Consider the following 12,159-nt stretch of genomic DNA (forward strand, 5'->3'; position numbering starts at 1 on the left):
GAGGCCCTCGCATATAATCAACCAGCAGGATTCAGGAACACACAAGTCATCTCCAGAAAGGCCGAAACAATTATTTACCTATAAGTTCACCGAGGCCTCTGCTTTTCCTTTATTAAGTGCTGGATGATTTGTTATGTAATAATCCGACCTTTCCGTCTGATGGTTTATTGACTGCCAAAACGTCTCAGAAAATATGCCAGCCAGAAAAATGGAAACTGGCAGTGTTTATCAACAATCAGCGTACGGACTCATTGTCTCGGTTCTGTGAAGGAGAATGACTTAATGTGCGTGAGTTTGCCTACCGTTCATTTACTACAGTAGTTTAACAGTACAGCTACTCCGGCCCAAACGCTCAAACGTGTCTTATTCACTAAGCACCCGCATTTAACAGTATCTAAATGAATTTGTTCCAAACTGTGTCACTCTTTGACACAGTGAACATGATTTCACACGCTTCAAATGTTTTTTATTTTTTTATTTGTAGATTACAAAAATGTCCACGAATTGGAAAAAAGACCAAAATGTGTTAAAACCAGAGTAATATGATTTAGAAATCACTACTATACTTGCTTCAGAATAACATCGTGATAAAAGATTGGTGAAATAAGTGATTAGTGGCCAACTATGGTGATTTCCATCTTTAAAAATTATGAGTTTAATAATTATAAATAAAATAAACAAATAATTATTAAGACAAATAATAATGAAAATGGTGCTATTTTTGAATTGTATTTTTTTCTGTTTTATTTTAAGGTTTTGTTTTGATTATATCAGCATAATAATTTGAGTGAAAACTTAATGACGTATCAACCGAATTAAATGTATGAATGTTTAAGTGGTAATTTTTCTAAACAGATACAGGTGTATTTGAGTAATTGCTGTGCAGCATGATATCTGCTGAAAAGACTGGCTTAGTTTCCGTGTGAGGACAGGCAGGTTTATGCTGGTTAGAGCTGGTTTATCTGCTGGAGCATTGCTGCTGATCACAACTGGTCTTTCTGGTGATGTTGATGACTTACCTGGAAATAAAGATTGCTGTGTAACACCATCATGAGCAAGAACACTTACTGTCAAAGCATGTGCAGATCGACATGTTCTCTAACCAAACTGATTTAAGGGTAAAAATGTAATTGATGTTCAACAAATAAAAAACAGACGTAATAAAGATAAACAAATGATAAAGCTTGGCTTACTGAATATTAGATCCCTTTCAACGAAAGCACTTTTTGTAAATGATATGATCACTGATCATAACCTAGATGTGCTCTGTTTGACAGAAACCTGGCTAAAACCAGATGATTACATTACTTTAAACGGGTCTACCCCTCAAGATTACTGTTATAAACATGAGCCGCGTCTGAAAGGTAAAGGGGGAGGTGTTGCTAAAATTTATAGCAACATCTTCAGTATTTCTCAGAGGTCGGGCTTCAAGTATAACTTGTTTGAAGTAATGGTGCTTCATATAACATTATCCAGAGAAGCACATGTTAATGATAGATCCCCTGTGATGTTTGTACTGGCTACTGTATACAGGCCACCAGGGCACCATACAGAATTTATCCAAGAATGTGCTGATTTTATATCCGAGTTAGTGCTGGCTGCAGATAAAGTTTTAATTGTTGGTGATTTTAATATCCATGTTGATAATGAAAAGATGCATTGGGATCAGCATTCATAGACATTCTGAACTCTATTGGGGTTAGACAACACGTCTCAGGACCTACTCATTGTCGAAATCATACTCTAGATTTAATACTGTCACATGGAATTGATATTGACGGTGTTGAAATTCTGCAGCAGAGCGAGGATATCACTGATCATTATCTAGTCTTGTGCAAACTCCATATAGCTAAAGCTACAAATTCAACTCCTTGTTACAGATATATGCTTCATAATAGCACTTGTCTGGTCTGAATCAGGAGAGAAATCTGCAAAGATCAAGCAGCGTTTAAACAGCTCTAAACTAATATGTGGTTCTCCAGATGTTAACTGATGGACTGGATTGCTGTGGATTACTTGTGGATTATTGGGGTGTTTTTATCAGCTGTTTGGACTCTCATTCTGACGGCACCCATTCACTGCAGAGCATCCATTGCTGAGACACTGATGCAATGCTACATTTCTCCAAACCTGATGAAGAAACAAACTCGTCCTGATATTGGATGATCTGAGGGTGACCTATTCCTTTAATATGGAGAAAACAAAGTTTTAGTTTGAACTTTGTGAACAGTATTGACAATATTTTGGATTCAATACAAGTTAAAAAATATTGACAGCATCTGTGACATGCTGTTGATTGCCTTGAACAGAAACAAGCAAAAATCATGTTGAAAGTAATGATCTTTTAATAGAAGTCTGTGGGGCAAGACACAGTTTTCCTTTCAGCTCCTGTCATGACCATGAAACGCTGGTAAACCTGGTAACGTTTGCATGGAATTACTTCTGTGTCTGTTTGCACGTTTTTACAGACTGATTGAAATGATTTGCTGTGGTCATTCACACAGACACTGTTGGCAGAACAGGTTCTGAATTTGTTATATTGCTTCACAACATACGACATATAGATTAGGAGACCAATGTGCTTGAGGTTTTAATTTTTTTTACAGATTACAGACTGTTTATGGACTGTTTATGCAGTAGAATAAAATATCCTAAGATGAATTAGTTTGAGTAGAAACTGGACACTGGTTTTATCCACATCATTGCCTCTTGTTTTGAGATATTGTAATATGACCCCACCATTAAAACCAGCTCTTCTCTTCCACAAATATTGACCCCAACAATATGCAAAGTGCATTACTGTTATTTAAAAAACAATCAAATTCATTTTTATTTCATAAACACTTTTTATTGACATTTCAGAAGTTGACAAATTTCAGCAGGCACTGAAATCATTAAATTTAAAGACTTCAAATATTCATAATAAACTTTCATGTAAATAAAACTCTGACTCTAATACAGCTGTAGATGACAACATTCAGTGCGACAGAAATCTTATAAATGCTGCTGTGTTTTATTGGTTTGGAAGGTTAACCGCTGCGTGGATTAAACGCGAAGATGTTTGCAAACACTATAATCACTGCATGCTGTTTCCTACAGATTGATTTTCTGCAGTTCTGCAAACATGTAGTGACCAACGGTTAAACCTTCGTGCGACCTAAAGTCTTGGATGAGGATATCTCTTATGCATCATATGATCGATACTGAAAGCATGAAAATGAAAGAGTTGTGTTGTGATCAATTGAACTTGTTCAGTCGTAAATGCATTTGCACTTCTCAGACACAGAGAGGATAGATTTATATATTTTTTGCAATAGCACTATTTACACGTCTCTAAACATTAGTGTTGCTAAAGATGTCTTTTGACACGTCAACCACATTTATCAATAAGGCTCCGTTGAACTCTGACCACAAACAGAAGATATATAATAAATAAACAAACAAACAGTCAGTGAGGACAACATCAGCCATCATAACAGTCATCGTATACTGAGAGTAAAACTGATACTGACACACTGTGATCCAAGTCACGAAACAGCCACATGTTCGATTATGCAAGAAAGAAACAACTAGTAATACGCTTCTGTCGGCGCTCCAGTCCTCGTGTGCCATCATCTTCATCTTCATCATCATCACCTCAAACCACCAGCCAGTGATGAAGCTGTGAGAAACAAATCATATTCATACAGCGCTCTTCACAACACAAGCCGAAAATAATCACTGAATAAATCACTGACGACTTCAACATCAGTGAAGCCAGAACAATCACACCATATCTGCGCCGAGGATCGACTGTGATAACGGTGCAGTAAAATGTCACGTTTAGCATAATTGAAAGTTCACCCATTAAATTTATGTAATCTTCCTTGTTCGGCCGTACACATGAAAGCACCCATGATGCTCACCGTGAACTGTCGCACCTCTCCACGCTCCACCAGGTGATGTTCAGTCTCAGGAGTGATGGCGTACGCCAGTTTCTGCCGAGATAATCCAGCAGCACATTCACACAGAAACAACAAGACAAACGCAGGGACATCACTATAACCAAAGCCATCATGCATGCAGTATGATTTCTGTGCAGTGATGAATGTTTAACCCTTGTGCTGTGCTGAAATGTGATCTTCCTGGTCAAAAAATGATGCGGAAACACTTTATTTTAAGGAAAAATTCTCACTGCAAATTACTACTGTAGCACACTGGATGTTTATTAGTACTTATAAAGCACATATTAATGCCTGATTCTGCATGACCATATTTTAGACCCCTTAATGCTTAAACCCCATACCTAATACCTTACTGACTATTAATAAGCAGCAATTTAGGAGTTTGTTGAGGCAAAAGTCATAGTCAATAGTGAGAACTGGACCTTAAAATAAAGTGTGACCAAAATTGCTTGTAAATATCTCATTGTTATTTTATCATTGATCTGAGCTTATGCACCTCAGTTTTTGAGTGAAGATTGGCAAAATTGTCCACAAATAAGTTTTTTTTTTTTTTTTTTTCACTCATAAGCTCAGATCAATGATCAATCAGCTCCAAAAAGAAATACAAAACCCGTGCTTATTGCAAGAAAACAAGTTGACAAAAAGATTGAATTCAAAATCCCCAAACGTACACAACTTATCTTCTTTTTTTTGGGGGGGGGGTGTTATACCATGTGTGAGCAAAGTCAATAAGTTTTAGTCCTATGCAATGCAATATTATTGTTCAGTGATATTATTGATTCAACGGCACTGACACTATTGGATGAGAATGAAATTTGAACTGAATTGATCTGAATAATGACACTATTGTCGTCTGTAGAGCTGCTTAAAGCTGCTTTATTACTGTGAAGCTGCTTCAAAACAGCGTTTGTATAAAGCGCTATAGAAGTTCATGTGGCTTGACTTAATTCATCTTGATAAAGTGTTTTGCATATTGACGAATATGAAATACTCACGTCACAGAAGCTTCCGGGCAGCGAGCAGAACTTGTAGATGGCGTAGAGCGGCACCATGATCATGGAGGAGATGGACAAACACCAGCCCAGCATCGTCGCCCACGTGGGGAAATAATACGAGCCGTACTTCGGAGGATTGAACGTCGCGAAACTCACAACAACCATGAACTGAGTGCAGGCGAGAGAAAACAGGCACGGGTTAATGGTATCTGAAGGAGATTGGTGATATGTGTGTAGTGTTGGACAGAGAGACTGTGAACGCACCAGGAGAAAACACGGACTGACAAACTTCCAGCACAGTCTCCAGTAGAGGCCGGGTCTCTGTCCGATCATCTCCTGGATATCATCGCTGAAGCGATCCACACCTGAACACACACATGCTGGTCAGCAGCAAGAAAATGCAGAGCCACTTATTTGTCTTCTGCTCTTCAAAGAATTCAAACTCTGAATTATATGTATCGATGTTGTTGGTGAATTGATACCACAAAAATTCCAGCACACCAGTAGAGGCCGGGTCTCTGTCCGATCATCTCCTGGATATCATCGCTGAAGCGATCCACACCTGAACACACACATGCTGGTCAGCAGCAAGAAAATGCAGAGCCACTTATTTGTCTTCTGCTCTTCAAAGAATTCAAACTCTGAATTATATGTATCGATGTTGTTGGTGAATTGATACCACAAAAATCAAATATGTTATTGCAGCTGTGAGGATGGACTATAATAGCAGGTATGAATTATAAAATGTTTTACTAAATTGGAAACTGACTGTTTAAAATTACATTTGTTTTTCATCAAAATCTTTGATTGAAGACATCTTCTATATATCAGCCGATGTGTTTAACCAATTTCAAATATTTAAAAAGCAACAGGTGTTATAATGGATTCATATAACTCATTTTTCAAGTGTTACAATTGTCCAACCACTGTAACAACAACTGTAACACTTTGGAACCTTGTGATGTCTGAGCTGTCCTTTCTCAGAAGTCTAGTTCAGTGTCTGAGAGACTGTTTAAATGTTTTAGAAAGAAGTCTCTTCTGCTCGTCAAGGCTGCATTTATTTAATAAAAAATACAGTAAAAAAAATGTGAAATATCATTATAATTTAAAATAATGGATTTCAATTTAAATATACTGTATGTTAAACTGTAATGTATTTCTGTGATGCGCAGCTGTATTTTCAGCATCATTACTCCAGTCTTCAGTGTCACATGATCTTCAGAAATCATTCTAATATGCTGATTTGCTGCTCGAGAAACATTTCTGATTATTATCAATGTTGAAAACAGTTGTGCTGCTCAATATTTTTTGTGGAAACCGTGATACATTTTATTTTTCAGGATTCACAGATGAATAGAAAGTTCAAAAGAACTGCATCTGTTTGAAATATAAATCTTTTTGCAACATTATAAATGTCACTTTTTATAAATTTAATGCATCCTTGATGAATAGAAGTGTTAATTTCTTTTAAAAAAAACAAATAATTTTTGAACTGTAGTGGCCAGTATAAATATTTATCACGGTATATCAAAACTGGCATGTAGATTTGTAGTAGCCGCAGTGTTATGAAGGAAAACAATAAATATCACAGCTTCCCCCTGGAGTCCCTTCTTCTTAAACGCACTTGAACAAACAACATATTTTAACATGTGAATATGGCAATACTGACAAAGTGACAGCATTAAGCCATGCTCCACATGAAACAATATCACTTTGAGTTTTGATGAAAAAGACAGAATCCTTGGAAGCAGATGCCCTGTAGAGCAGATCTCAGTGACGTCTGATCGCAGCAGACAGCGAAAGCAGAGCTCAGGGCCAAAGGCGCAGGTAAAGCAGCCTCCAGAAAGGCCAGTGGGGCCCGGGGCCCGTGTGTCTCGCAGCCTGTGACCCGCACAGGTCAAACGCTCTGACGGTCCTGAGCTCACCGAGTCACGCAGAAGATCAGGTCTTCAGGAATCGCTCGCTGCCTCGGGTCTGTTTGCAAAGTTCACATCCCTGCGACCGCATGCCAGATCGCCGAAGGCAAAGAAATGGCTCGTCCAGGAGAAAGTCAATGCGTGAATTACACGGAAACATTTGAGGAGAATTTCTAACCGAATATACACAGTATACACACATCTATATTATGTAAACAAAAACTTTTATTTTGGATGCGATTAATCGCGATTAATCGTTTGACAGCACTAGTTATTTAATTTTTTATATTAGTGTCAAAAACTTTTGTCAAATATATTTTGCCTTTTCCCCATGTCTCACACACTTTTGGGCTGAATTGTGTTTTCATCTGCAAGTAAAAGCAAATTAAAACGCAATTAAAATTAATTAATTTTGTTTTAAAACTTTTCAGAGTAATACTGATGTTGTTTTGTTAGAAATAAATATGTAAATATGTTTTGTTGTTTTTACAAGTCATTGTATTTTAAAGTTAGTTTTTCAGTTTGTATTATTATTATTATTATTTTTTTTTTTCAATTTTAGTTTGAGTTATTTTAGCGCATCAAATTAAACTAAATGAAAATAAGAAACATTTTCTTTGCTAGATCAAAACTAGATCAAAATGGACAATCTGGAGTTAGAATCGAATGCCAGATTGATAGGTGTTTGTGTGAAGAGCGTTCCTCGGCTGATATCCGAGCTCTGGGAGCCTAATGAGCGCCAGCGGCCCCGGAGCACAGCCGTCTGATAGACCATCAGCTCCTAATGCCACATCAGCTTCACCACACATGCTGGAGCAGCACTCCTCCTCACCGTAGAACCAGGCGATGCCGACGGCCTCAATCAGCACTCCAAACAGAATCGATGTCCCGGCGGCGAAGTGGTCCAACAGCGTGAACACATAGATGCCCCCCTGCAGAGAGACAGAGAGACGAGACCGGATCAAGACCCCACACGAGACACTCTTCATAATCAGATGGAAAGCTCATTAGAGGAGCATTGTGTCTCACGTACGTTTGTGACACAGATGAGAGAGATGAGGAACGTGGAGACCACGATGAAGAGCGTGAAGAGCTCACGATGTTTGTGCAGGAACTTGAATTCGTCGATGAGTCCCGTGATCACAGACTCCATCCCTCCCATCTGAAAAACAGCGTTCAGATGCAGTTACAGCGCTGGCGTTCATCAGGACTGAGCTTCCAGGCATCATTTACAGCACTGACCCTCATAAACCCACACGGGTCCATTTTGACCCGGAAGAGATACATAAAAAAAAAAAAAGATTAGTTTTTAGCAAGGGAACAAACCTTAGAACGAAATAACTGTTAAAATATATTTAGGAGATATAACCATTTGAATGAATGAATGAACAATCAAACAAACAATGTTTTGTGTTCAGGTAATTTTGGACCCAGAATGTATGGAGTACCATTAGGCGCCAAAAAATACTTAGGTATATTAGTGTCAAAAACTTTTGTCTAATATATCTAACACACTTTTGGGCTGAATTGTGTTGATAAACATGGATATGTCACCTATTGACGAACCATTGCAGCATGAAAAACTGATCACTTTTTTCATCTGCAAGTAAAAGCAAATTAAAAAGCAAGTAAAATTAATTTATTTTGTTTGAAAACTTTTAAGAGTAATATTGATGTTGTGCTGATGTTGTTTGGTTAGAAATAAATATGTAAACTGTAAAAAATGACCATGATTTTAACGGTAAAAGACTGTAAAAATGATACATTAAAGACCTGTTAAATGGTTAACGGTAAGTTCCCCTACTATATACGGTGAAAAACTGTATTGGACATTACATGTAATGTTACAGCAGTATACCGTTTTTGGAAGTGAAAAAGAACATATACTTTACAATGAATAACCGTAAATTGGCATTCCCAGAATTGACTGGGTTACATTTCAAATTTTGTTTTTTCATTGAAATAATTGTTTCTTCTTATTTTTTTCTCATCAGTTTTGTAAATTAGGGTTGTATGTTACATCTAATGTTGTTAAAATGATGTTTATTGCATTATTTCAGTTTAGTGTTTGTGTGCACCTTCTGTATATGTTTGTATTTAAAAGCTGCTTGTGATTGGCTTTTGGTTCATCATGTGACTTTTTCATCACCACCTGCCTTTGGTGGTTATCAGTGTATTACAAAGGTACAAAAGAGATTTCAGTGCTTCAATAGGTTGGTATATTAACATTATATCAATTGATAAAATTATGGTATTTAAATGTAAATTTAAGTTAAATCCATAAAACCTAAAATGTTGCTACCATATTTTTACGGTAAAATTCTGGTAACCACAGCTGCTGTTTTTTTTACCGTAAATTTACCGGGATTTTTTTTTACAGTGTATGTTTCATAAATTTGGATGGTTTTTGACCAATCATGAGTTATAAATTCAAAGAATTTAATTCAATTCTATTTATTCCAAATTGATTAATACTGGTAAAATTATATGATCTTATAAAATTCAAATATCTTTTTTTTTTTTTCACTCATTATTGAGAAGTTGCCGATCAGATATGATATGGTTTTAGTTGGAAAATATGAAGTTATGATTGTTTTATGTATCAGTTCTTCAGGTCCAGATCGACCCAGAATGTGAAAATAGTCTCGAGATTTTTGAATGTATTATGAGTGTTAATACTGTACTGAGAGACTCTTGTGTTCGAGATCAGATCAGACGAGATCATGAGACTCACAGCGCTGTCGATTCCTAGAGTCAGCAGCATGATGAAGAAGATCACAGCCCACACTGATGAACCCGGCAGTGTAGCAATGGCTTCTGGGTAAATAATGAACACCAGACCAGGACCTGGTGAGACGCAAACAGCAAAGACTCAACACCTCCACATCATACACCGCGGTAAAAACCACAGAGAGTGGCTCTGATGATGCTGTATTAATCTAGAATTGATTAGAATATCACAATCATATCAATTCCAGGTATAACCCAACACACTGTATATTTTTTATATGCATTCACCAAAAAAACATGCATATTACCATTTTCATTTACACAACACCCAAATAATTTTTACATCTATTATGTGTACTATTTTCCATGTGTTAGTTTAATAGTAAAGTGATGCAATAAAACAAGTGGAATTACAAACTCCATCAGGTGGAGAAATAAACACTATGTTTTCCTTCATTATCTGAATTATCTTATACATTTACATTTTAAAAAGAAATTTGTACATATGTAAGCACAATTTTACGCTATTTTTCAAACCATTAGAGGTAGAAAGTTGTGTGTGTGTGTGTGTGTGTGTGTGTGTGTTTGTTTGTTAAGAAATGTATACTTTTATTCATCAAGGATGCATTAAATTGATCAAAAGTGACTAAAGACGCATACAATTGATTTTAAGTGAGTAAAGACATTTATAATGTGATTTCCATTTCAAATAAATCCTGTTCTTCTGAACTTTCTATCAATCTGTGAATCCTGAAAAATAAAATATATCACAGTTTCCACAAAAATATTGTGCAGCACAACTGTTTTCAACATTGATAATAATCAGACATGTTTCTCGAGCAGCAAATCAGCATATTAGAATGATTTCTGAAGATCATGTGACACTGAAGACTGGAGTAATGATGCTGAAAATACAGCTGCGCATCACAGAAATACATTACAGCTTAACAGATATTCACATAGAGCACAGCTGTTTTAAATAGTAATAATATTTCTTAATATTGCAGTTTTTAGGCCTACTGTATTTTTAATCAATTGATGAGAAGAAGAGACTTCTTTCTTTTGAACGGATATTTATCTATAAAATTAATTCCAAATATTTAGGCACAACTCAGCAGATCAAACGGTTTTAAAGATCATAAGAAAACATATATTAGTCATGCATTTTTGACGGCAAATACAAATCAGTCCAACAGAAACAGAAACGTTGCTTAGAATCAGACAAATCGACATGTTTCTGTTCCACTGACATTCTGCATCTCACGCATTATTGATTTTGCTCTCAAATAATTCTCTGTCTCAGACGCTGCTGTTTATAAGAGTCTGTCACGATGAACACCGATCACAGGCTGATCTGAGATCAATCAGAACTTCACATTTACAGACCACATGAAGCACTGAGCATATATTTAAAGCTCTAAAGCTAAATAATATTATTATAATGTAGTATTACTTATATAGTTTAGAATGTATTTTAAATTGATATGAATCAAATTAAATAATTATAATATAAATTAGATATGCATTTGAATGTAAATTATTTAAATGGGGAACAACACTTTATTTTCCCGAAGTAGTTCATGTTGTTCAGCAAAATATAATGGCAACACTTTACAAAATAGTAACATCTGTTAATATTAGTTATCATGAACTATAACTATACTGTTCATTGTTAATTCATGTTTGTTTATAATGCAAGTTAAGTTCAAATGTGTTAGTACATAATAATATGAATATGAATAAATGCTATATTATATGTAATATAAGCTGCACGTTTTCAGTCAAACGACAGGCACACAATAGAAACTCACTCACCATCTGTGGCGACTTTATCTAGAGCCACGTTGTGTTTGTGTGACATGTAACCCAAGAAGGAGAATATGACGAAGCCAGAGAAGAAGCTGGTCAGAGAGTTGATGGAGCTGGTGATGATGGCGTCTCTGTAACACAACATCACTCACTTCAAACATGCAGACGCATCAAAGGGCTTTGAATTCAGTGGTGAAGTGTGAGAAACTGTGTGTGAGTGTGAGTGTGTGTGTCTGTGTGTCTGTGTGTCTGTGTGTCTGTGTGTGAGTGAGTATGTGTGTGTGTGTGTGTGTGTGTGTGTGTGTGTGTGTGTGTGAGATAATTGCAGGAAACTCATTCAGCAGAAAGATGAAAGACACTTGTGAATACAGGGTAATTTAGCAAATTGCTGCTGCACACATGTGTCTAATCTAATTCTGAAATTGCCGCTTTGAGGTCTCTTTGCCAAGTGGTGCTCCGGGAAAGAATCGCAGATCGTGGAAAAACTTACTTAAAGCTGATAGTAACTTCCCCTTCTGCTGCACCACGAGGACATGAGCGATTCTTATGAGATTGATTCATAAACACACACACACACACACACAAGTCTGAATCTGTGCGACTGACTGATCAAAACTCTAATATAAATGTCACAGACTTTAAAAGAGCGATAAACCTTCTGCTGCTCTTTAATGCAATTATACTGCATGTGCATTTAAAGGAGAGTGTTACACATCTCAGCAGGTGTGTGTGTGTGTGTGTGTGTGTGTATATGTGAAAGAGAGA

At 36.5% G+C, this 12,159-nt stretch overlaps 1 protein-coding gene across 1 annotated transcript in view; it reads right to left on the reverse strand.

Moving 5' to 3' along the window:
• Window positions 1–2,959: 2,959 nt before the first annotated feature.
• The window catches only part of slc6a3 (solute carrier family 6 member 3), a 17,446-nt gene continuing 8,246 nt past the window's right edge, over window positions 2,960–12,159 (reverse strand). Inside the window, exons 7-15 of the mRNA XM_016576654.1 lie at window positions 12,001–12,011; window positions 11,401–11,525; window positions 9,590–9,702; window positions 7,889–8,017; window positions 7,688–7,787; window positions 5,204–5,304; window positions 4,940–5,107; window positions 3,906–3,977; window positions 2,960–3,661 (exon numbers count right to left, since the gene is read on the reverse strand). Of these exons, the coding sequence (XP_016432140.1) occupies window positions 3,638–3,661; window positions 3,906–3,977; window positions 4,940–5,107; window positions 5,204–5,304; window positions 7,688–7,787; window positions 7,889–8,017; window positions 9,590–9,702; window positions 11,401–11,525; window positions 12,001–12,011 (843 nt within the window). The 3' untranslated portion in view covers window positions 2,960–3,637. The remainder of the gene's footprint in view (window positions 3,662–3,905; window positions 3,978–4,939; window positions 5,108–5,203; window positions 5,305–7,687; window positions 7,788–7,888; window positions 8,018–9,589; window positions 9,703–11,400; window positions 11,526–12,000; window positions 12,012–12,159) is intronic.

This window comes from Sinocyclocheilus rhinocerous, unplaced genomic scaffold, assembly GCF_001515625.1.
Source record: "Sinocyclocheilus rhinocerous isolate Xijiao unplaced genomic scaffold, SAMN03320098_v1.1 scaffold264, whole genome shotgun sequence".
In the NCBI taxonomy this organism is placed as follows: Eukaryota; Metazoa; Chordata; class Actinopteri; order Cypriniformes; family Cyprinidae; genus Sinocyclocheilus; species Sinocyclocheilus rhinocerous.